This window comes from Phymastichus coffea, unplaced genomic scaffold (assembly GCF_024137745.1).
Source record: "Phymastichus coffea isolate CEN01 unplaced genomic scaffold, Cenicafe_Pcof_1.1 PCOF00010, whole genome shotgun sequence".
Lineage (NCBI taxonomy): Eukaryota > Metazoa > Arthropoda > Insecta > Hymenoptera > Eulophidae > Phymastichus > Phymastichus coffea.
In genome coordinates this window covers 1,030,174-1,057,877 of record NW_026706821.1, presented here as the reverse complement: position 1 = coordinate 1,057,877, position 27,704 = coordinate 1,030,174, and the positions used below count along the sequence as shown (strand labels likewise).

General features: G+C 37.5%; 1 protein-coding gene across 1 annotated transcript in view; it reads left to right on the top strand.

The window, feature by feature from the left end:
- The window catches only part of LOC131671547 (serine/threonine-protein kinase Pak), a 492,626-nt gene that overhangs the window by 316,850 nt on the left and 148,072 nt on the right, over nucleotides 1-27,704 (top strand). The window contains exon 6 of the mRNA XM_058948051.1: nucleotides 7,161-7,275. Within this exon, the coding sequence (XP_058804034.1) occupies nucleotides 7,161-7,275 (115 nt within the window). The remainder of the gene's footprint in view (nucleotides 1-7,160; nucleotides 7,276-27,704) is intronic.

Genomic DNA, 27,704 nt, shown 5'->3' with positions numbered 1-27,704 from the left:
AAAACTTTGAGTTTGTCACTCAGGTCGCGCTAGGTTCAAATGCAATAGCGCTTGATAGCCAGGCGTTTTGTTAGACAATTTCTTTTGATTTCTGAGCAGCGGCTCGAAAGACTAACTGCAAACGACAAATAGTGGGCTGCCAAGGCGTTTGCCCGTAGGATAGTTCGCACCTAATTTATTCCCATCTACGATATTAATATTAATTAATTTTTTCTACTAAAATAATATATCCACTAATTAATTAAATTAAGCCCAAAAATTTTGCTCAAATAAACTTAGTGATTTTTACAGCTTGTCCCAACTCTAGTCGAATACGATATATATATGCGATGCAGAATATATCTGGACTTGTGTGTGTGTATGTGTGTGAGTGAGAGTGTGTGTGTGTGTGTGTGCGTGTGTGTGTGTGTGTGTGTGTGTGTGTGTGTGTGTGTGTGTGTGTGTGTCGATATATATACACACAGATACATAAATGCAAATATAGCTTGATCTGAAGTAATCCTTATTAGCCATAATACTACCCAACCCACTACTGCGTAGTTAAAGTCACTGCTACTCACAAAGGAACATTGAGAACTATGAGCAAGATTAAAATTCAGATAAAGTTGCAATAAACGAATTATAGTTAGCTCAAGATAACATTCACGTGAAAACCAGAAAGACTGAGAATGATAATAAGAAAATGAATTTGAACCAAAAGCAAATCGAACGCTAACATAATGCAAAAGGAAAATGAACATAACAAGTTAAAAAATAATAGGTAAATGTAATCGTAATACCTCTCACTTACACTTGATAATGACACTTAAGCTAAGCGAATTTTTTAAACTATTGTCAAATAAAAATCTACGTCTTTGTACAGATATTGTTTCGACATAGAACCTGATTATAGAACATTAAAATTGTTAAATCGGTAAAGATATACGGTTAGCCAATTTTTTGGCTACAGATAGTGCAATACTATTATACGTTGAAAGCAATATTGCGAACCGTATACTAATTATTCTACCCACATTATTGAATAATTCGTTAGAGTAGTCGATCTAGATTTCTGTACTTCACTGCTTGTATTATTTTATTCAAACTATTCTACAAGCTTATGCGACAATTAGTACATGGGTCCAGGGAACGTCCGGATCAGCCTAAATTATTGCGTTGTATCTACCATTTAATCGAAAAAGCTCCTGTTCAAATAAACTCGGTGACTGTGCAGTTTTTTTTTGACAAGTCTAGCCGAACTTTACATACCGATATATGCGATCATATTACAAGTGAAACTTGCTCAACATCTTGGATAATATCTCGGGATAGTAACCGACTATACGAGGGTGGTCCGATAAGTACTTAGCCTCACCGCCCGATGGCGCCACTCTCGCAAAAGAAATATTCTATCACGTAGTACAACCATCTCGATGGTTACTGTCAAGATTTTAGCCGGATCGGAGTTGTAGTTTATTTTTGAGAGCGTGTGAAAGCAAGTGTGTCCGTTGATTTTTGAAACATGGAAAACGAGCAGTATCGGTCGGTGATTCGATTCTTGTTTTTGGAAGGGAAATCGCGCAGCGAAATCAAAAAGTGCTTCGATGCTGTGTACGGTGACTCTTCTCCTTCGATGGCGACCGTCAAAAATTGGTTTAACGAGTTTCAATGTGGTCGCACGTCGATTTTTGAAGAGCCACGTCCAGGAGCTCCGAAAACGGCAACCACGGAGGATAACGTGACAAAAATTCACGATCTCGTATTGGCAGATCGACGATTGAAGGTACGCGAGATAGCTAAGATCGTAGGCATCTCAAAAGACCGCGTGGGTCATGTCCTGCATGAAATTTTGAGCATGAGAAAGCTGTCGGCGCGATGGGTGCCGCGTTTGCTTACTCCGGACAACAAGCGCAACCGTGAGACAGCTTCAGAGCTATGTCTGACGCTGTTTAAGCTCAATCCGAAGGAGTTTCTGCGTTGTTTCGTGACAGTCGACGAAACATGGATCCACTAGTATACACCAGAGACCAAGAAACCGTGGAAACAGTGGACTTTACCCGGCGAAAGTGCTCCGAAGAAGGCGAAGACTGCCCCATCGGCCGGAAAGGTGATGGCCACCGTATTCTGGGATTCACAAGGTGTGATCTACATCGACTACCTGGAGAGAGGCAAAGCGGTCACAGGGCTGTACTATGCCGAAATATTGGGCCGATTCGACGTCGAATTGCAGAAAAAACGGCCCCATTTGGCGAAGAAAAAAGTGCTCTTCCACCATGACAACGTACCGGCTCACACCTCCGCCGTCGCCATGGCCACATTGGTCGAATTAGGCTACGAACTGCTGCCCCATCCACCGTATTCTCCAGATTTAGCCCCGTGCGACTTCTTTTTGTTCCCAAACTTGAAAAAGTCACTCGCCGGGCAGAAATTTGAGTCGAATGAGGAGGTAATCGATGCCACGGAAGCCTACTTTTCAGACCTCGAGGAAACGTATTTTTCAGACGGGTTATAGAATTTGGAGCATCGCTGGACCAAGTGTATCGAACTAAAAGGAGACTATGTTGAAAAATAAATCGCCACTTTTCCAAAATTTTCGTTTTTCTTTTGTAGGCTAAGTACTTATCGCACCACCCTCATATGTATATTTACGTATACTGGAAAATTATTTACTCACGATAACTATACTAAATATATGCAGTGCAACATTAAACATTTATATGTTTTAGGCGAGACAAGTGTGAATATGATATACTCTTTGCCTCCGATTTTATACTATATTACGCTGAAAACATATTCTTCATGCCGTATTTCCAAATTGGCTGGTCCTTCACACTAAAAATATTTTACATACATGGCGATGACGTTTGAAGTCAAATGTACTTAAGAAGTAAATGCGTAGCATACGATGAAACTAATTGCGCACTGAGCTATATTGCTAATAACTCTATTATCATATTGTTTCACTACTGTGCTAGCCGGATGGCCAAATTATGCCTCATATGCGTAGCTACCGAATTCCAGTAAAGATGATTCATTTCGACTGTATAGACGGTTAATACAGCTTAGCAGCCATTCTCTATACTGTCTCCAGGGCGGCATTGGATTCTACGGATTCGGAAAAGTTTGTTGCGTCTACGCCATCTATTTACCAATCGAGTAAATCTGTACGTATAAATTCGAATGCGCTTGTAATTAAAAAAAACTAACTCTTTTGCGTCGTTTGCGTTGTATACATAAGCCGCTCATGTGTAGTTCAACGCTTTATATCTCTCAAACAATCCCTGAAAACCAAGAGTCGCGCTATCGAACTAAGTACTCAAAATACAAGAAATCCAAAGACCATTAGGTATCACAAATACAAAATCGAAGAATCTCGATCACATTTTCGGTGTCGCTCTTTAATATTTCAGATATCGTGATTACTCATCCCGGTATACAATATCTGACTCTACAAAATAACTCGCATTTGTGCTACTGTGAACTATCCGGGAGAGACTCGAAAAGAGAGAGGAAGAGAGAGAAAGAGAGAAGGAGACTTAATATCAGTGAAAAAGAAGATCAAAATAAGTATTGAATTGGAAAAAATGAAAAGAAAGGGAAGAAGACATAATAGATGAGATAAAAATATAAGAAAAAATATATAGTAGCGTTAACATGCAGCATAAAAAGAAGCAAAACTATATAAACCTTAGCAACGAGATAGAGGAAAATAAGGAGAAAGCACTAATCATAGGAGAAGACATCAATGCAATAACAGTAAGAGAATAGGAACTGACATGAAAACGATTCTCGAACTATTAAATAAAAATTATGCAAATAACTCGCGAGATACGTTCCGTCCCTCTCGAATAAGCATACACTCCCACACTGCAAAAAAATTATTCAATCAAGTTATTTTCACTGTAGAATATCTCAAACTACCTAATTCTTCAATTGTAATAGTATTTTCTACTTTATCAAATCTAACAACTCTCTATATACTGTATCACAGAAATATTATAGCGCTCAACCGTTAGCTAAACGTAAACAAACGCACGCTCGGTCAACTCGAGGCTTTTGTCTCTGTATCACCATATAGATGGTATATGTACGAGTATTTTTTGACTATTTTCAGATGAACCAATTCATTATTCACTTTTAATACTCCTGTAATTTTATTTAATTAAATCTGTCCAAAACGTTAGGGCACCAATGTAATGGTGTTACTATTAGTCGCGAAGATTAGCGCAAACGCATATTGCCCAACTAACCTGACCGAAAACAATCGAGATTTATCTCGTGTCTTGCGTTTTCGCGAGACGGAGAGACCTTGCACAGGTCGGATCTGCAGTGACTAGCTCAAATGCATCAAGTACCTCGGCGTCATGATCCACTCTTGGCTCGGCTTTAACGAGCATCTCCGCAAGAGAAGGCGTCAAAGCTCCTTGCGGAGCTGAATCGGATGATGCCGAACATAGCCTGGCTGAGGAAAGATAAAAGAAAACTGCTGGCTGGAGTCGCCAAATCGATCATCCTATACTGTGAAAAAATATGGGTGGGAACCCTGGGCACTAAGGTCAACAGGGGACGCCTCACCTTGGTGCAGTGTGTCGGTGCTCTACGGGTTGCAATGCCGTACCGCACGGTCTCGGCCGTTACGGTGATGGTTATCGCGAAGATTATCCCCATTGTACGGCTCGCTTGCGAGAGGCAGCAGCGGTTTCTTGATCGTCGCCAAGAGGGCGAACAGAAGGAAACGCAGAATAAAACTGAGACCCTGCTGAGCTGGCAGGACAAGTGAGATCGCCGGGATACAGGGCGGTGAACTCACCGTTTAATCCCCAGGATCCAGCCCTGGCTCGAGCAACAGTATGGGCAGATGTCATGTTACCTGATGCAACTTTTTACCGGTAACGGCGTATTCGCGGGGTATTTTACCGCATGGGTAGAATGGCATCCTCGCCGTGCCAGTGCTGCTGTACTGAACACAAGTTTTTTGAGTGCACCCGCTTGGCTGCGCACAAACACGCGGTGGAGAGTGTCCTTGGTGAGTCGATCTCGCTGGAGAATCTGGTCTCGGTAATGTTCAAGGTCGGGAACAGTGAACGACGATTGAAACATTCACCAGGGACATTCTTAGAACAAAATACCTTGAGCAGTGAGGCGCGAAAGGAGCGAAACGCCACGCATAACTCCACGCCGCCCAGAACTGGTTCCGTGACCTAGTTCCAAGGTTCGGACTGGGAGGCTGCGGGGACGCGACAATTGGGGAGACGTCGCAATAAGGGATGGAGTCAAAGAGTGTGGCAGCGAAAAACGCACTGATGCTGCAGGGGAAAATCGATGCTTGGCTACAATGGGATAGGACAAGGAGAGCTCGAGAGCTACTTTTGCCACCGTGAAAAGTCGACACAAAGAGCGAGCGGAGGCATGCAAAAAAGTGTAGGTCCCTAGCAAAGACCTAAAAGTGGCTTAACCCTGAAGTAATGCTAACGCGGTTTTGGGGTGGATATAACCATGAGCAACGAGGGGAGTTTTAGTTAGTAGTGCGGCGGCGGGATTATTATCATCGCGAGTCTAGCACGGTCGGCCGTCCTGTCTTTGTGCGTCAATGCATTTCTCCTCTTGCCCCCCCTCCCTTCCAAAAAAAACTATTACTACTACTACTATTTAGTAAATATAGATTAAACTTAATTAACGAACTTAAATGCTCAAAGATATATCTTCCTTCCATAGGTACTGTCCTACTATGTCATTTTGATGGTAATATCGCTCTAACCATTTGTAAGTTCGTTAATAACTGTAATCTAATAATTTAGTCATCTAGTTTAATGCTTTCTGTAATAATAAGATTTTTTCTTTGTTTAAAATTTTCTAGAACAATAACTTAGTTAGAGGTTCAATATACTTAAATAAACAACAATAAGTATGTGTGTACTTTTTTTTTAGTTTTAGAAAAATTTTTCTCTTTCTGAACTGTGAAATAGAAATTTACGATTCAGAATAGCTGAAATTTTGGTTATGATCTCTTAAAGCATGCAAAAACATATATTCCAACATATTTAGATAGATTGTAGATAAGTGCTGCCAACATTAAGTTGCAATTGAAAAATTTTAAGATAGTCAGTCTATCTTGAGAATGAAATAGCTCTACTAGTTTTCAATAAAAAAGTTTCAGGTTTCAATTCTGTACAAATTACTATTATTTGAAATTGAGTTCAGTCTTAAAATGTTTACAAGATCATCATTTTTGGACTGGTTCAAGTACTCAGCCCTTTATCTTAAAACTATTTAATTAGAATCACAACATTTTACAATCTTTCTAGTATCTCTTATAACGTTACAGGTATTTTGTTTGAGTGATTAGAGGTATTATTCTTTGAGTGATTAGAGGTATTATTCTTTGAGTGATTAGAGGCATTAAAGGTGGCAGCTAATGCAGCGTATCCTACGTGTGGAGTAATTTCCATAGCCGTGCGGTGCTGGACTGTCATCTACCTTCCTGTAGGATTCGGGTTACGTACATAAATAGAAGAAAAAAAAGTTCAATATCTATATTTTCAAACAATTTGTACAAGAGATATGATAGATATAGGTTGGAGATTGTTCGGCGGTAGAGGTCTCGGCTGCGCTTCTAAAACTAAGACAGAACAAGCTTGTCTGTTACAATAGTAATAATAACGGAAGTAAATAGAAAAACGCGTCTATGAGTCTACGTTGAAACCGAGGTTCGAGTTATCGTTATCGACCGCCAGCAAAGACACATGCTCACCAGTCTCTCTTATGACTTTACTCTTCAAATAAGGAGCAGCTACAGTTCACAGATCCGAAATCTAGAGTGAAACTAGACGACTACTGAATATATAAACAAAATAAGATGATTGGGCGAAACGCCATATCATCGGGTTTGGTCAATCTGGTCCTTTCTATTGGAGGTTATCAAGAGATCAAACTTGCTCTGTGCTCGGAGTCAGGAACATATGTCTACTATAGGTGTCTGTTCTTGACGCATGATGAACGGTAGTTCGTGGTAATTCGGCGAACTAAGTCACACACATTTGACACTCTGAAAAGAAAGATTAAAAAATGAACATAATTTTTGTTAGGATATAATCTGTCTTTTAAGCTTTTCAAATTATTAAATTATCTTTTTCTAATAGTTATGATTAGTGAAGTGTAATAGTTTTTTGTATAATTTACAGAATTAGTAGCAGCAGTCCTAGTAGCACACCAACAGATGCTTGTGCAACGAGTTCTGAACAAGAGGATGAACCACCACCTCCAATAAGTATAAGACCGGAGCGTACGAAATCTATCGTAAGTAATTTTCTGTACGCCTTATGATATAAAAAGTATCGAAAGGTATGTCAGTATCGAAAGATACATGAGAGTCACTCGATTACATTTTTCGCTTTAACTCATATCCGTCGCGTTTACTCGGTTCGGAGAAAATGTGATAACTTGTAACAGAAAATTTTGGGGAGAATTAACTGGATAAATTTAACCGGATAAATTTCGTCGTTACCTGTGGTAACTCGTCTTTCCAAAAAAAAAGACCGATCTATCAATACTGCTGATTAATTCGCTCAATTAACGTCCCAAAACTATGCTCCCTCTTTGTCTCTTTCTCTGTCACTCTGGAGCGAGCTAAGTTAACTTAAGTCACGACTGATACTATTTTGATCTTTGAGAATTTTTTTCTTGAAAGCAAAAGACTTATAACCAAAATTACGTAGAATAATAATGTGGGGTCGCAGACTTTTCCAAAATCTGCACCCCATATGTTCCTCAACCTCTCTCTTAGTTTTTCCGATAAATCGTAAATCAACTGAGAAGTTGATTTACGATTTATTTTTTATGGTGTCCGACAAGCGATCAGCTCATTGAGCACGTAGAGCAATACACGACAGCCGAACCTTTTCGGCTGGGCCTTTTTTGTAGCAGGCCCTTTTTCCATCATGTTTCCGCTTTTTTCTTTTGCCTCTCCGACGAGCAAAAGCAATGAGTGTTCTCGGAGAAAGTGAGAAGTAAAAGCCTGGCTCGGTGGTGCATCCTTGCACCCCCGCGAATGACCAGAAAGACGCAACGTCTTGTTGAGTGAACATCGCCAACTCCTCGTCTCGCTACACTCCTTTTTGTACGCGCGCGCATCACTCGCGATACTCTGTAGTGCTCGTCTGCGCATAGCACAACCATTTCAACTCAACATTACAGTAATATTTATCTATTACCAGTGTGATATAATTATTTATTTCACCCTACGCACCTAAACATCCATTATTTCTCCTTTCGCCAAACGTCAATTCAAAAATAAGTTCTTCAAATTGGTCAAAAAATACATATGATTTATTTTGAGGTGTATTAAGCGATTTTCCGTTTTAGAAAAGTTACGCTAGTTCCAAAATCAAAACTTATTCTTCTATCTAAACATATCCTTTGAGTGATTGTAAGAACTTTTTATTTTTAGTGATTTACTCGGTTTGTTAATATTTCTGACGAAAAAAATTCATGAATATATTTGTAAAAATTTTGTAATTCGGGCGCCATTTTGGAAAATTGATTTCGAAACTATATCTTTTTGAAGTTCAGACATTTGTATTGCCGGTCACGTACTTTATCCTCTCTCTCCCTCCCATAGGCAAAAGCAGTCAAATTTGCAGTTTTTTATCTCTGGTATGAAATAACGTTCAGAGATAAGCGAGAACTTTTTTGAAAGCTCTTTCCAAGAGCTTCCAAAATAATGACTTCACGACTCCATAAAATTGTTTATTTAAGTTTTATAATCGAATTTTTGACATTGTACGAGGTCTGTCTGGAAAGTATCGGCCAACCTTTATATTTTCGTGCTAGCGTTATTCTTTATCATCTGGTGGGTGGCATACTTCAAAGTAATCCCCACTTGATTCAATAACACGGTTCCATCGATGTTTCCACTTTTCAAAACAATCCTAGAACTCAGTTTTAGGGATAGTCTTAAGTACACTCGTCGCATTGTTTTAAACCGTTGTTTTGTCATCGAAACGGTGTCCTTTGAGTGGTTTTTTTAGTTTTGGAAACAGCCAAAAGTCACAAGGGGCTATTTCGGGACTGTATGGAGGTTGTCGAAGCAATGCGATATTGTGTTTGCTCAAAAACTACTGCACAAGATTGGATGAATGCGCTGGCGCATTATCGTGATGCAGAAGCCAGTCACCACTTTCCCAAAAGTGCGGCCTTTTTCTTCTTACTGCATCACGCAAACGTTTTAAAATTTGAATGTAGTATTCTTTATTGATTGTCTGACCTGTTGGTGCATATTCGTGTTGTACAACACCTTCACAATCGAAAAAAACAATCAACATTGACTTAACATTGCTCCGACTTTGGCGTGCTTTTTTTGGTCTTGGCGATTCAGAATGCTTCCACCGTGAAGATTGTTGTTTTGTTTCAGGATTATAACCATAAACCCATGATTCATCACCTGTAATAACTTTTCTAAGCACATTATCATCATTATTGACCATTTCCAGATTGTCCAGAGCGATTTCTAAGCGAATGTTCTTTTGCTCTGCTGTGAGCAATTTTGGGATGAATTTCGCACATACGCGTTTCATTCCTAACTATTCGGTTAAAATTTCTGAAATGATAGTTTTTGGTATCCCAAGGTCTTCTAGTTCTCGCACAGTCATACGATGATCTTGTTCGATTGCAAGTTGCACCCGCTCAATATTATCTGCAGTTTTTGTCGTCGAAGGTCGGCCGGAACGAGAATCACTATCGACAGAAGTGCGACCATCCTTGAACTGTTTATACCACTCTTTTATTCATCTTTTGCATCATTTTAATAGTTTCCGAACTCGTTTTTTCGAGTTGAAAGCAAAATTTGATGCAAATTCGTTGATCATGTTTTTCAATCATTTTTGACAATATCAAAATCCGACGAACGCGAAAAAGGCACTGTAAACCAAGACAAGCTACGCATGAACTATACGTCCGGTAGGTGTCAGTAAGTAACCAATAGATTCGTCAGGCCTTACTGTTGACATTTCTGTCCGGTAGAGGTCGCTACAACACTATGGCGCGAAGGTATAAACGTAGGCCCGATACTTTCCGGACAGACCTCGTAAATTGAAAAAAATTTTTCTTATCTTTGAAATTATGTCGGACGTGTAATAAAAATGATGAAAAAATTTGTCAAAGTGTATTTAATAACTCATTCCAAGCCCTTATAACGGGACTGCGTATGTGACGCGTGTTGTAGCCACCATCATTAGAAAATAATGAAGAGAATTATAGTTTGATGGATTAACCTATTAAGGCCCAGGCCAAAACTGGAAGAGATAGCGTCAAACTAACTATGCGATTCATAGGCAAATCGAAAAGAAAAATACCCGTGTTTTTTCTTTTGCCATTTGCAATTGTATATAAAAAGTTACTTAAACAAATTACCAAAAAAGTTATTGTTTTACGAATCTGATTACGGGAATCGATTCTACCGGAAAATACATGAAAAAAAGTATGTAACATTTTTTATCGGACTTCAATTTCTCATGAAAAACAGCTATCAAGCATTGAATTGATACCGACAGTCACAAGTGATTCAATCTGATGGTTGAGTTCAGTTCAGTTGAAAAAAAATTTTTTTGATTGTAAAAATTTGTAAACCGTGTTAGAGATCACGTTTGACTGGCGTGCTAACGGTTTTACAGAAAATTTAGAGGTTTTGTTTCTTGATACGAAAATTTGATTTCTATCTGACTTACAGCGAAAATCTATAATTTCTTGTAAATTGCTGTCTATTTTTGAACCAAGTAAAAATGACAAGGTGGATGGTTAAAGATTTAACCGATTTTGTCGAGGATGATGATATTGATGATTCCGGAGCTCATGTCGATATATCGTTCATTCCCGGAGATCACGAAAGCTCAGATAGGGATTCTGATTGCAATGTTGACGAAAATATATCATTTGAATTGATTCCTGTTGGTTCGTATGAACATATAAAAAGCGCATACAGCAGCACTCAAAAACTATTAGAACCCAATCATGTTTACGAATGGCAAGTATTAGATTTGAATGATACCTCAACTGTGAATAACGATGATCCCTTCGAAGTTCAATCCATTTCCTCTTTGTATTCTAAAAACTCTTTGGAATTATTTGAAGTATATTTCTCAAATTCAATGAAAAATTATATCATAGAAGCTACAACTGAAAACAATTTTGAATTAAGTATGAATGATCTAGAAAAATTTATTGTTATCATAATGATTACTATTTTCAATTCAAGAAAGAATCTCCGTGACTATTGGTCAACTAAAAAAATCTTACAATGTCCAGTTATTTCTGAACTTATGACAAGAAATAAATTTATTAAAATCAAGAAGAAAATAAGATTTTATAAACTTCAAGATGAAAATAAAAATGATAAAGTTTGGAAAATTAGAAGTTTATATGGTTATTTTCGTGAAAATAGTATGCAGTTCGGATTTTTTATTACAACTTATCAATAGATGAGATAATGGTAAAATATTTCGGGAAGTTTGGCATAAAACAGTCTATTAGAAATAAGCCAATCAGATTTGGAATAAAATTATGGGCCCTTTGTTCCTCAGATGGATATTTATATGAACTGGATTTTTATACAGGTAAAGCAGGACTCAATGAACGGAACCCTCTAGTTGCTGTTTCTTTGGGATCGAAAGTCGTTATCAAGTTGCTATCGCCTTTACTACAAGTAACTAATAAAGAAGATCTTACTAAGTATCATGTGTATTTTGATAATTTTTTCACCAATCCAGATCTTATGGTACATTAAAAAAAAAATTGGATTATCAGCAACTGGGACGGTCAGACAAAACCGCGTCAAAGAAAAAGTTGAAATGCCAAAAAAAGCTGAGAGGGGAATAACTATCGCTCTTCACGATCAAAATTCCAAACTGAATTATATAACTGTGATGGATTCCAAACCTGTATCAGTGTTATCAACAAAATGTGGGGATGAACCGAAAATTGAAGTGCAGCGATGGCATGAAAAAGCTAAGAGGTCCATTCTTTTCCCTCAAGCGTTTTCTTCCTGTAACCAAAACATGGGTGGGGTTGATTTGCATGATCAACATTGCAATGCTTTGATGCCTTCAATTAGGAGTAAAAAATTGACATGGTGTCTGTTCTTACGACTTATTCAGGCTTCATTGACTAATGCTACTGTGATTTATAATAAGCGTTAAAGGTTAAAAAGATATTGTGCAAGAAGTTTGTGAATTTTATCTTGAGAAATTTACAAATCAACGTCTTAACAAGCGAAAGAGATCAAGTGACACATCATTGCATAAACACATAATCAAACAAGGTATGTACAAAACATGTGGGGTATTATCGTGTGAGATGAAAACTGAATTTTATTGCCAAAAATGTGCTATACCCTTGTGCAAAATACACCGAGAAGATCACGAAAATAAAACTGAATAAAAATTCAATCGAATTACATGATCAATGTTTGATAGCTGTTTTTCATGACATATTGAAGTCCGAAAAAAAATGTTACATATATTTTTTTCATGTATTTTCCCGTATAATAGATTCCTGCAATCAGATTTAAAAAAAATTTCCTTTTTTGGTAATTTATTTAAATAACTTTTTATAATCAATTGCAAATGGCAAAAGAAAAAACACGGGTATTTTTTTTCGTTTTGCCTATGAATGGCATAGTTAGTTTGACGCTATCTCTTCCAGTTTTGGCCTGGGCCTTAATAGGTTAAGAAGCGATGCCCAGGCGTCGTGCAACTCACCTACGTTGAAAACGCAAAAGAAATCAATGCGCAGTCGCAACGGGCGACAGGGAAGTGGGAAAGAATAGAGTTCAAGAATAGCAAGCGGTTATCATAAAACAAATTATATAATAGCGTAAAAGATAAATAATCCACAATAGCTCATGAATGCATATAATGAAAATAATGCGGTGCTTTTTGCAAACTGTAGCGTCGCAACGTAGGAGAGAGATTGATTGATTAAACTTTATTAAGCCATGAGGTATAACCCCGTAGGCTCCAAGCAAAAGATACAGCAAAGGATTAACTTAAAATTAAATTACATAACATTGAGAGAAGCAGTAAGATCATAACATAAAAACTTAAAACTAGACTTAGTGATTAGCGCTGAAAAATAACATAAGAAGCAGACTAGAGTTTATAACAGTGACTGCTAGAAAATTGCAAGGAATACGCAGTACAGTATGAACGCAACGGACTTAAAAATAGAAACGAGTAGGCTAAAATTAACTTAAACTAGATTTAAAATTAAACTAGGAGATCAGTGGTATCTAAAGAGTTGACAAAACAAAAACATCAATTAAACTATACAATAATAAAGAGGGCTGCGTTAGGTAGAAGGTAGGCTGCAAGAATGAAGCAGGAGTGTGAGAAATGTGCATAGGTGTGTCAAGGAAGTGAGTTAAAAGGTGGGAAATTATAAGAGAGGTATTTTCCTGGAGTTAGGAGATACTCGGAGGTAGAAGTGAAAGCCGAAACATTAAAAGGCAGGGAAACAGGAGGTAACTTAAGGAGTAAGGACATGTTTGCAGGATAGTTAGGGTTTAAACGTTTGCGGAAAAGCTGCTGTTCAAGAATTGCAAAAAGTGAATTTAGCCAGAGCTTTAGTTCATACAAACGATCGATGCTGAAGTCGGTTATGGAAAGCTGGTTTAAGAGAAACATGCCATAAATGGCGTAGGAGTAATTCCAAGCCACCGTTCTGGGAGCAGGGTAAGAGAAGGCCTTTGGGTGGTTTCGAGATGAGCTTTTGATGTTGGGTAAATTAGGTTTGGAGAGATGAGTGGTGAGGTAACTGGGCATGGATGAAGAAATTGTTTTATAGAAATGAAGGATAAGAGAGATATGACGTTGAGACTCCAGGGTGAGCCAACCCAGGCGCAGACGGTGAAAAGAGACATGAGATTCTATGTTAGTTGAAGGAATGAAAGGGATGAAGCCTGACACAAAACGGACACAAGCATTGTGGGCAATTTGCAGGGCATTAGTGCGAGTTTTGTCGAGTTTTATGAAACCAAGAGAGGCATATTTAAAATTGGGGAAGATGAGAGTCTGAACTAGGTATTTCCGAGTGGTGAAAGAGAGTGATTTTTTATAGAATTTCAGAGTATTGAGACTGGAATAAACTTTAATGATGATATTTGTAATGTGAGGTTTCCATTGTAATGTGGAGGTGATGGTAAGGCCAAGGTTTCTGACTGAGACAGAGAAAGGGATAGGGATATTGTTAACAATGATATTAGGTAAGGAGTCGAGGTTGAGAGAGGAGACATAGAGTTCGCTGCCAATTATCATCACCCTTGTCTTAGCAACATTCAACTGAAGCCCGTTCCGGACCGCCCAGTCAGCAACCGCCCAGGCATCCAGCTGAACCCTCCCAAGACCCTCGACGATTTCAGAGGGCAGGCAGTGAGAGTAAATCTGGGTGTCGTCGGCGTAGATGATGTGGTTGCAGAAAAAGAGGACCCTGGGAAGGTCATTAATGAAAATGGCAAAAAGGAGGGGGCCGAGAACACTGCCTTGAGGGACTCCAGACTGTGCACGCAACCATTTGGATACAGTGCCACCCTGGTCGATAACAGCCTGGAGCCTATCCGACAAGTAGGAAAAAAACCAGCGGAGAGTGTCATCGCCCACATTACACTGTCTGAGCTTAGTGATAAGGAGGTCGTGGGGAATAGAATCGAAAGCTTTTGAAAAATCAAATAAGAGGAGGATGGTCAGTTTTCGTTTTTCTATTGCATATCTTATGTCGTCAAGTAGGGCTATAAGGGCAGTTTCAGTAGAATGCCCCCTGCGGAAACCTGTCTGTCTTTTGTCAAGTATGTCGTGTTTGTCAAGGTAATTAGAGAGCTGTCTATGGAGGAGGCGTTCGAAAATTTTAGAGGGTTCAGAGAGTTGAGCAATCGGTCTAGTGTCGGATGGAATCTGTGGTGATTTGATTTTGGATAATGGTCGGATGAGGGTCTGTTTCCATAATTTAGGGAAAGTGGAGGTGCGGATGGAATGGTTAAAAATGCGAGTGAGCGAGGGGGCAATAGCACCCGAGCCCATTTTAAGCATTTCGGCCGTGAGATCATCAATACCCTTACCCTTAGAATGAAGTGCCCTTATCTCATCCTGAACCTCTCTCTCGGAAATATAGGAGAAAGAAAAAGGAGCGAATGGTGGAGAAGAAGAAGAAAAGTAATTTGTGATAGGAAGCTGGAGGATATTTTCAAATTTATGTAAAGTGAGAGGAGCGGAACGATTGACCACGGTTGCATAATGGTTATTTAGGGTATCAATAGTGAAAAAGGAAAGAGGGGATGGTAAGAGCCTGTTTGCTATGCCGATGTCATGCAGGGTTCTCCATTTCTGTTTAGGTGTAGAGGCTTGTTCGATCTTATTTCGGATGTAACTGTTTTTCAGTATGTCAAGTTTATTAGAAACCAGGTTGCGGGCTGTACGGTACTGAGCCAGAGCCTGTAAGGAACCTGAAGTCTTAAATCGCTTAAAGGCAGCGTCCCGAGCGCGCATTTCGACTCTGAGATAATCTGTGACCCAAGGTTTCTTTTTAGAGGATATTGTAACTGTCTTAGAAGGTGCGAGTATATCAAAGGATCCGACCACAGCCTTAGCAAAAGAGGAGACAAGTTGATCCACGTCAGTAGATGCAAGCAAGTGATCGTGAGGTGTCGGGAGTTCAGGAAGCAGAGAGAGGATGTGAGAGTTTAGAGAAGGTATATTGATGCGATGGAGTGAGCGTGAGATGAAAGATCTAGGAGATTCAATCGGAGCAGAGAATGAGATGTTGAGTTGAATTAGGTCATGGAAAGGTACGAAAGGGGAGAGGGATTGCGAGAAGTTGAGAACATGAGTGGAATGATTTGTATTGAACAGGTCCAGCGTGGTATGTGTGATGTCGCCGTTTATGGAGATAGGGTGATGTGTTGGTACAAGAGAGACAACTTTGAGGGCATTTTGGTCAATTAGGTCATGGAGGGCTTGGACATGGGGGAGTTTGGAGGAAAGGTCTGAGTTGAAATCGCCAGTTATTATGACGTCTTTGTAAAGAGGAAGAAAAGGAGAGATAGAGTCAAAGAAAAAGGTGGGAGTTGAAGCGGAGGGGCGACGGTAAACAACGGCAAAGAGGCACTTAGCATTACTTTTGTTCTTGTTTTGCAACTCAACAACAATGAATTCCGGTGTGTTATCGTAGATAGGTTGGGAAGTGACTAATTTTCTTACATTAAAACAATTTCTAACAAAAAGAGCAACTCCACCGCCCTCCCTACCCACGCGATCCAAACGAAATAACATAAAATTACTTAGACTAAGGTGAGCATCCTGAACAAGATTATTTAATTTAGTTTCGGTGATTGCAATAACATCATAATAATTTTGATTTGCTTCTGCCTCGAGCAGTGCGAAATGCCACGGAACATTAAGGCCATTTATATTGATGTGAGCAACTGTAAGTTGTGAACGAAATGCTGGGGGAGGGGACTTAATAAGATGCTCTGAAACACTGGGGGCCGGAAGTCAGAGCAACCGCTGGTTAGGATGATGCGGGTGTTGACTTGTACCATCAAGATGGCGCTGAGCATTAGTATCTGCTGGCTGGTGATTAGGTGCGCAAATTGGTTTTAGCTTCTCAAGGTCATCCTCAGTGACAATGGGAATCAAATCAGAGTGTTGAATTGCGCAACAGAAAACTCTGAGATTTTTCACCAGTGGCCACGCATAACCCAACTCCCGACTGACCTTCCTCGCCTTAGTAAGGAGATCGAAGACAGGCTTGGGCCAAATTGGTCGCAAGTACACCCTGGCAGTTCCCCCACAGCCAAAAATTGAGTGAGCAGTATGTTCCATGTGTTTCGGAGACAAACGGATGATCCTATCACGTACGGTAGGAGAGTCCAACAAGAAGGCAAAAGAACGGCGCTCGGGCAAGAGATTCACTTGGGAGGGGGGGGGGGGCTGTATTAATCAATTCCCGAGTAGAAATAATATTAGGGAGACTATGATTGCCTCTAAAACCAAGGGCAAGGAGAATGGCTGTCGCGGCCTGGGGGAGCGTACCCTGGAAGTCGTTAGGAAGACCATGTACCAGGATCTCAGGCTCCTCAGTGATGGAAAAATGTGCATCTCTGGTGTATCATTCCGCTTGAGTCCTTGACACCAACCGGCAAACCTCTTGGTGGCGCTTGGCATTGAGCTCAGCCTCGCTCTTGAACCACTGTGGAGCCTCAGCCATCGAAGTGACAGTAGAAGTTGAGGTAGTAGACTGAGGAAGAGGCAGCTCCGCAGTTTGCGGTGGTGACAAGAAGCCAGGAAAAAGGCCGGAGGCCCTAGAAAAAAGTGGGGGCGTATCAACCAGAACGGTGCAGAGCTGTTTCGCTGCGGGCAAGAGCGGTGGCTGCGAGGGCGAAGCACCACGCTTTTTGGCCAATGAAGAGACAGCGGGGACGTGGCCAGTAGGAGTGAGAAAGAGCGATGATGTTGATTGCGAAGAGTGCGTGTCAGCAATCAGTGAAAGGTTATTGCAGCAGATAAAATCCACGGAGTTTGAATTTAGTGGCCTGGAAGTCTGTGGGATGCAGTTGAAGTGGTACAACTTGTTACAACGCTTACAAAGAAGTACTTGATCTTGACGCCGCAAAACTTGATCACACTTTAAGCAGTTGTGATTTGACATAGAGTGCGCAAATTTCAAACCTTCGCGCGCTAAAATCGCAGGTAACTTGGGTCACAAACGTAGCTGACCGTGACAAAAGCAGGAGTAATAGCTGCTTACAAAGCGGATTATCTCGGGGACTGTAAACACCACAATTGGCTTAGCGAATGTACGCGGATAAATTCGAAAACTTGGCGCCCAAATATCGTGATTGACGAATAATGCGATCAGCAAGCTATCAATGAAACCAGCCTCGAAGACGTCGATACATATACAAATGATGAGTAGGTAAAATGATAAGCATGTCGCAAATGCAAATGAGCGATAAAATAGGCACAAATCAAACGCAAGAGAGAGAGAGAGAGAGAGTGAGAGAGAGAGAGCAGCAAGCCGGAAGAGAAAGAGAGAAATCGTAGGTACTTACAGTTGCCGATCGTAGCTTCCTGGCCCTCGTTTATGCGTTATGGAAAAGTTATGCTTCGGCAATGGCCCGCGTTGCTCGACGAGCTCGATGTGCACAACAAAACAAAAATGGGACACTCACCATTGCGTACTAATACCAGCACGCGTGCACAAAAATAGCCACAGTCCCAGTCACTACACAGTTCACAGTCGCAAAGGAAAAGGAGGCGACAAATAGCTACGCTGACGCTGAGGCGACGAATGACTTTTTCTTCGTTGATGACGCTCGGATAGCGTAAACGCAGTAAAGCGATGATCACGAACAAAGGGTTGTACGACTTACTCAAGAATGCGTTTGTGTGAGCGTGTGGTCAAATCTATTTTGCCCCTCTCCCGCGGTGATGCCTATGTGAGCCACAGAAAGCCAACGGCGCGCGGCCCTTACGCGCCTTGCCCGTAAGTGCAGTGAATTGATGCAGATAAAGCTGTATTATTTATTATTACACAAAAATTATGAAGCGAACGGTGGATTTTCTCGTTAACAATAATATGAGAAATCGGTACAAGAAGTTTCAGTTGTCGAAATTAATAATTACTACCCCTAAATTAATGATTTATAGAATGCACTGCCCATAAAGGTATAAATTTATGCAGTAAAATTTGCGTGATTTGTTATTACACAAAAATTATGGTGTGAACGAAGACTTTCCTTGTTCATAACAGTATTATTAGTAAAAGAAATTTGAATGGTCGGAAACAACATTTACTACCCCTAAGCTATTTTTCATATTACTCATTGTCCAGTACTGGTAGTTAATGCCTTTAAAGACGTGTAATTTTTCTTACACAAAAATAACTAGGGGTTATAATTTTCTTGGATTTATAATGAACCACTCATACAATTTCAAGTTTTCGGATTCAGCATTTACCACCCCATAAGACATTGTTTTATGTGGCGTTGTTCGTAAACGATCTAAAAGTATAGATTGAAAGCGGTGATAATTATACAATATCATTTTTGTTATATTGAATATATTGAATGATGATGGTTGCTGATAGAATAAAGTAGCACACACACACGTACGCAGGCACGCATGTTTTGGTTATTTCCTTCTGATATATTACTAAGTTTCCTCTCTGCATTCATTTGAGCTTGAGACCATCATGTTTACAACTATTCACATAAAAATGACTGCATTAAAATCTTAATTTTGGTCTAATGACTGTTAATTTAGTCTAATGACTTTCGTAACGATACTGCGTAATTAATTTATTTCTTCTGGCTGATCGTTTATAACGAAATAAAAAATTTCGAACAATAAGAAAAAATTTGTTATATACACTAAATTTGAAAAAATATGCAGTTCAACATTTTATTGCTGCCGTTGAAAAGATTAATTGCAATTTTTGAAAAAATAAAAATGTATAGTATGTTTGGGTTGTTAGTCCTCCTACTAGATCATCACTGCTAATGCAGTAAACATTTTTTGCTTACATATAAATTGGTGCTTCTTCATCTTTATATCAAAATGTAAAGTAATAGACCTTGAATTTGATGTTGTAATTGACGATTTCATTTTTGTTCACGTTTCACATATTTTTTGCATAGTCTGCAAATAAATTCTTAATGTTTTTCTGTTTTCTGTACAATTTTTTTTAAAACTTAGATACATTATTCTCTTCATCATCTGTATCAACTTCCGTATATTTTATTCATCGAGTTTCACATTTTCAATTACAACATGCATCTTATTAATTCAATTTTAATGTTTGTGAAACAACACATATAGATGTTCTTCCTACTTTCAGATAGTAAGTAAAGGTCATGTACTGCGTACGTCTAACTATACCATTGATTCATATTTTGGAAGCTATAACTATACCATTGATTCATATTTTATTTCTCAATGTATTAAATTCCTTAGCTCTTTATTCATATGTATTTAATATGATTAATTTCTGACTGCTGTATTTACTTGAAGTTGTATTTTCATATTTGATATTTTTATAAACACTTAAACAATTAAGGTGACAATACGATTTTGAAAGCATAAATTCAAATTAGTATTTATTTATTTTTATATGAATTCTATAATGAAACACTAATATATACGAGGTGTGTTCAAAAAGTAAGGTGACTTTGTATTTTTAAGAAAAAATATTTATTTATTTATCAATATTTATGTTGTTCTCTTCAAAGTAATCCCCCTCAGATACAATACACTTTTACCAACGGTTTTTCCAATCCTCAAAGCACTTCTCATAAGCACTTTTCGGTATAGCCTTGAGCTCTTCCAGCGAAGCAGTCTTTATCTCTTCAATCGTTGCAAATCTCTGTCCTTTCATAGGTCTTTTTAGTTTTGGGAACAAGAAAAAGTCACATGGGGCCAAATCCGGTGAATATGATGGCTGAGGCATGATTGTGGTGTTGTTTTTGGCCAAAAAATCTCTCACAAGCAAAGATGAGCGAGCAGGGGCATTATCATGATGCAAAAGCCATGAATTGTTTTTCCACAATTCTGGGCGTTTTCTTCGTATTGCTTCTCGCAAACGGCGCATAACTTCAATATAATACTACTTATTGACCGTACGTCCATATGGTAAGAACTCCTGATGCACCACGCCATGGTAAACGAAGAAAACAGTGAGCAAAACTTTGACATTTGATCGAACTTGGCGTGCTTTTTTCGGTCTTGGCTCATCTGGGCTCTTCCATTGGGACGATTGGACTTTGGTTTCGATATCATAACCATATACCCATGATTCGTCACCAATTATGACCCTTTTGAGTAAATCTGGGTCGTCGTTGACGTCATTCAACAGTTCTTGAGCGATGCTCATGCGACGGTTCTTTTGGTCAAAATTTAGCAATTTCGGAACAAACTTCGCTGACACACGTCTCATGCCCAAAATATTAGAAAAAATTTCATGGCACGAGCCAAGTGATATACCAACATCCTCGGCAACTACTCTGATAGTGATTCGACGATTTTCCAGAACAATTTTCTTCACTGCTTGAACGTTTTCATCAGTTGTTGACGTGCTTCGGCGTCCAGAGCGAGGCTCGTCATTGGCATCTTCCCGGCCATCTTGGAAGAGTTTGTACCACTTGTAAACATTTTTTTTACTCAGAACAGTTTCACCGTATGCCACCGTCAACATTTCAAGTGTTTTGGAGCACTTTATTTTATTTTTTGCACAAAATTTCATGCAAATCCTTTGATCCATATTTTTCGATAGCAAGAAATCGCCGAGCACGCAAAACACTTATAACCTTTACGCCTCTCACAACCAAACAAAAAGTGCTATACACTTGAAACTTGGTACAGATGTTTGGGAAGAGTGTACCAACATAACAAAATAAAAAAATCGATAATCGAAAATACGTTGCCCGTGAAATTTGAAGTCACCTTGCTTTTTGAACACACCTCGTATACATAAATATAGAATTTTAATAAAATAATAAAAATATAATTTGTAATTAATACTTTTTCAATCACAAACCATTCTAAAGAGAATTATAGAGATATTGAACAAGGTAAAACTTTTTATGGCTTTTTCGTCTACGACAAACAAGTGCAAATTAGAAGTTTTCTTAGTGTCGCTATGTCGCTATTTTTTTTTATGTCGCTGGAGTTGCCGAACAAAAGAACATTAATAGGCGCTTATGTTTATAGTTTCTATAGTTCGACAGGGTGAACACGACATGAAAACGACTGTCGATGCGAATGAGTAGCAGCATTTTCTGTATTTGTAGATTTTCTTGTTTCAAGTGGTAAGTACTTACGCATGCTGAATAAAATATATTACACTGCCCGTCAATCACTTTTGCCATGCTTACCTCAAAATTAGGCAAACTTGAAAGTTTTGTATCTCGGTCGGAAATCATCGTATCACAAAAAACCGCAGGGCATTTTAAAGGTAATTGCAAAAGCTTCCATTTAAAACGTGCAGAGACTAAAAAATGAAAATATGTGTTTTTTACAGTAAAAAAACTGATTAAAAAAATTTCAATTTTTTCAACCTCGACTTAAATCAATGCCAATTTAGAACCAGGCGGTGGAGGGCAAATCGACCGGAGGGGTTCGGAGGGTAATGTTTTTCCCTTTAAAATTAGTCCTCGCGGGGTTCTATCCGATGTTTTTTAACCGAGTTACGGCGTTTTTTGTAAAAAAATAACCTTTTTTTTCAATCCTCAATTACTTCGAATTGCGTACGTTTTGGAAAAAAATGCCAAGGAGAAAAAAGTTTCATTTTGTGCCCAAGAATACAAAAATAAAGTCAAAATAAAGAAATAGAGAAAAAATTGTTTTTCGGTTTTTTAGCGCATTAAAAAAACTAGGACATCACAGCGCGCTTAGCGCGCGCAGTTAATGTCAATGTTAATAATTTAAATGTAAATGAATAATTCAATAAAAATCAATATAAATTGTTTATCACTTATACAGTATTGCAAATTATAATGTTCTAATGTACCAAAATAATTAATTAATATCATATAACTCTGTGTAAACATAATTTTTAACAACTGAAGTTTGTCTTTGATTTCCTAAATATATTTTTAATGAATTCCACGATCTTACTCGAGATAGTGCTACATAAAGTTGACCATGATTAAAAAAGTCTCTTCGAAGATCTATACCAATTTTGTCTAAAGTTTGTCCTTGTGATTTATCGTCATAGCAAAAGCTAATCGGATTGGAAATTGTTGCCTTTTAAAAGTGAAGGGATATATATTTTCACAATACAACGTAATGCGATTAATAAAAACTATGTTGTTTCGTTTATCTCCAGTTAATATTTTACATTTTAATAAATGATTTGAAAAATCCATTATTTGTAATCGCGTTCCATTACACAATCCTTCACTGAGACTAATATTTCTGATTAACATAACAATGCAAAATTTTCTTAAACGTAATTTATGAGGTGGAAAGTTAGGTGGGTTTAATGAATTAAGATGTTCAGGTAAAAGAACTTCTCCCATGTTTCCGTTGTCACAAATGTCGATGCTGTCTATGCCGGTGTATATGTGTTCAGTATTTTTATCTACGAGATCAATAATTTTATTATTCATATCATCTACATCAACATTTCTGGCAGATAGAATAGCGCAATGACTAATTTCATCAAATTTTTTGTCTCTTATCAATTCGCCGAATATGTTTTGAACAATGCATTGATTGGCAAGTAGTATGCATTGTTGTGGAAGTTATAAATTATTATCTTGATCATTTAATATTCCATTACCGACATGCAATAAATATTTAGCAAATTCAAGTTCATTTGGTAAAACTCTCATGTTAGTCGTTAATTGAAATTTCGAAAAAAGTGACCATAATTGAGAATTTTTAATAGACAAATTTAATATTTCGTTACGCGTTCCATGTACTTTAATAGGAAGTAATTGTCTAAAATCACCACCTAAAACCATTATTTTTCCACCGAATGGTAAATCATTCTTCATGATATATTGTAAAGTTCTGTTCACTATTTCTAATGCATATCTCGGGGCCATTGGTGCTTCATCCCAAATGAATACTTTACTATTACTTAAAAGGATACCTTCATTCGATTGTATTTTAATATTCGAAGAAGAATCATGAAACTTTGGAACTGGTAAACCAAATGTTTTATGTACTGTTTTTCCATTAGGCAGCAATGTCGCAGCAATGCCAGTGTATGCCATTGTTGAACATTTGATATTTTCTGACATAAGAAGATTATAAATCGTAGTGTAAACAAACGTTTTTCCAGATCCTCCAGGTCCATCGATGTAGAAGCTAGTTGAGCCAGTATAATTATTTGAACGTGCTGCTTCAATAATTTTATCTACTATTACTTTTTGTTCAGCATTTAGTTTTTCATACTGTTCATTGCCAATTCGTAATAGATTATGTATATCAATAGTATCAATATTATCGACCTCGTTAGTAATGATGTTTTGATCCATTGTTGGAAAGTCAGCTAAGCTTTTTCCTTCCTTGATTAACATATTATTTATTTCTGAGTAAGCCATTTGATAACTAATATTCAATTCGTTGTTACGCGAAAAATCTTCAGACATTGAATCTTTGAAGGCTCCCCATAATTTTTCTGGAAAAATCGGTTGACAGTGAATCAATATACCAACGAATAAATGCCTTAGTCGTCTAGGCATCATCCACGATACAGCTTCCCTCATAGCTTTATTCCACTCATCATCATCTTCAATAATTCTTAATGCTAAACATGCTGCTGTGAAAGATGGATGTAATACATTATCTATTTTTTTTAAGTCATCGAAACTTGTAGCACCTTTTATATGAAGTAATAATAATCTCAAATGAAATAATTCAATTTGAGTTGGACTTACTGAATACATGCGACCTATGCAATTGACATGTTTTTTTCGAGCTTGCCATGATGAAACCATTTTACCATCAACTTTGGTTTTTTTGTAGGTAAAATGTTTAGAAATTTCAGCATAGTAATATTGTCTTGCGGATTCATTGGTTACATTCAAATTAAAATAATCAAGTAACATACTACTTGAATTGTTTAAAGTGGCTAATAATGATATTTCATCTTCGTTTTGCGTAATTATTACTGCTTGTTCATTAGGTAAATGTACTGGTAATCTTGTAACTACGTGACTCTTATCCTGCATTTTTTTAGAAAAAATTCGATAACATGCCTCGACTGGTCCAACGTTACGCGTTTCAATGAAATTACGACATTCATCGTGTTCAATGGTGCTACCATTTTCTGTTTGCCCAATCACAACTGTAGCAGCATCGTGTCCTTTATAAACATATTTGTATAAATATTTAACCGATGAAATACTTGAAACAATTTCCACATTAATATGACAATCAAACATTAGTAATAATGTAGCACAATATGAAACTACCCATCTATTATCTACTGTATGTCCATTACGACATTCATAAGTACCGGTATTTCTTCTCTGATAATGTGGATAACCATTTTCATCCATAATTGTATGCGGTTGAAACTCCTTTGGAAATTTTTTTGAACATTTTCCCTCTTTCTTGCACCAATCGCCACATGGTCCATGAATCATATTTCTCATAACTATATCGTATAAACGTGGGTCGCTGTAATTGATTGGTACTTCAGCTGATATAAATTTATTAACTATATCAGGCGTAGTAATTTTGTATCCTTCTTCTAATGTGATTAATAAATGCATATGCGGCAATCCCCTTTTCTGGAATTCAATGACATATATGTAAGATGCTACTTTTCCAAAGAAACTTTTCTTAATTACAATATCTAGTAGACGATCTTTTTTCAAATCAAAAACTCTTGCTACTATATCAGGCCTGTCAGCGGTCTGTTGACCTGGCAACAAATTTTCTGTTATTTCTGGCCAATTTAGGTTGCATGTCATTGTTAGGAAAATATCCGGTTTTCCTCTTTCATTTACAATAGCCATAGCATCTTGATAACATTGTTGCATGTGCCGTGGAGAGCCAGTAAACGATGAAGGAAGAATTACAGTCTTGCCTACTTGACCAGTTACATCATTTGCACAAATCCTCATGTGATCATGTAAACCTTTATACGTATCAGCTCGTATTTCTTTTTGATGACTCTTGCAATATTCAATTCTATCTCTTTCAATTTTTACGTAACTATCCACAACCCATTGTTGAAATAACCTGCGTCCTCTTATAATCGGATTGAATTCATCTTCTCTAATAGCTAATCTATGTCTAGTGTAATCTAAACGTCTAATTTTACGATTATTATTTACGCGAAACATGTTACGATGCCAACAGTGCGGACCGTATGGGTAGAATAGAGGATAAATCCATGCTTCTACATTAGGATCTAAAGAACTTACTGTTTCTAATTTTGTTGTACTTTTATTCCTTATAGTAATGTATTATTCAGGAATTTCTCCATCAACAGTTGTTGAAAATATTGCAGCAACTTCATTTACTCGTTGAAAATTGTATCTACGAATGTCTTGTCCTGGTTTTAATGAAAATAATAAATGCAGTTCTGAAGAATTTGATTCATACCTCATATTTGTTATTATTTCTTGTATGCGTATTTCATCTTTCATCATTTCATAGGATTTTGCATAAATGTTATTAGCGCGTATGATGCTATCTAAAATTGTCATTAATTCATAAGCTATTAAAGGATTTTGTTGAATTCGATAATCCAAAGCTTCGTTTTGATCGATAAAAAAAAGTTGACCATATGAAGGATTTTCGTCATGGGTAGGGTATAAAGCTGTATTCATTTGATAATATATTTGTCCTTGAATTTTGAAACAGTATGGACTTGATCTTCGCGTTTGAAAATTAACTAAATTAGCATTGAATGATGCGAAAGATAAAGAGCTATTGTAATTACGTATACGTTCGAAAAAAATTGATGATTTATTATGTTCTCCATTGAATAAACTTGAAAGATCAGGAGGAAATTCTGGAAATGCATCTAATTGAATAGATCCATGGCCACAGCAGTCATTGAAAGATAATTTTTTGTTAGACACTTTTTCATCTTCAAAATGTTTAGCTTGGCAATGTTCACATACAATATTCATTACTCCCAAGTAATCTTTTTCAACTACGTCAACATGCTCTTGTAAAAGGCGATTACGATCAGTAATGAGTCCTGAATTTTGTCGTCTACGTCGTTGATTTTCAGTGTCTCTGCGTCGCTTGTTTTGTCGAGCAATCTCAGCTTCAGCATCTGTATTTTTTCGTCGACCCATAATGTATATTTGATAGCAGTACTAAAATCCGTTAATCGCTCAATTAATGTTATGAATGAATTTTTTACAATTCTACTGTAATCATAGAACAAATGATTAGTATTGTTTTCAAATTTTGTTTGCAGTAAATATAATTGGTTTTTTTGGTATTCGGTATTTTGGTTTTGGCTGGGTCAGGTTTATTTGGCTTGGTTGGGTTTGGTCTGTTTAGTGTAGAAAATATATGTACGTTAATAATCATATTTTATTTTTTGTAATACGATGAGTATGAATTTCAAAATTTCGGATATACACGACGATTGATTGTTGAAAAATCTCGTAACGTATATCGTGTGCGCCTATGAAGCCTGCAAGATGTCGTTTTTTCGTGCTTGCTCAAAACTTGCAGTGTGAATAAATGGAGAACCTGAAAAAATAAATTTGTAATGAGGAATCCGTTGTATGAACAAATTTTACAATATATGTATTATATGTAGCATTTATTAAGTAAAATTTGATTCCAATTTTGAGAGCCAACCCGTTGTAAAAATAAATCAAACACTCATATTAGGTTAGACACGTATGTTTCGTTGGCAGATATCCAACCTCATCAGATCTTTATTAACAATAAATGAAAAAATGGTTACAAAAACAAATATATATAAAAAAATTTTTTTAAAATCAAACTAACAAACATTTACCTCAATTTATCAATCACAATCCAATTAACAAAAATTAAAGTATTAAAATTATCTTCTAACTTTCTCTCACACAAATATTCAAATTTCAACTCCGACAACAACTATGAAATAATGCAAACCGACCGGTGTCTGTTACCTTTTATATCAAAACAAATCACAAATATATACACACTTAAATGTATCCCCTCTCATATGTCGAGAAGAACCGGTACAGTCAGCATCACTGCACATCAAAACAA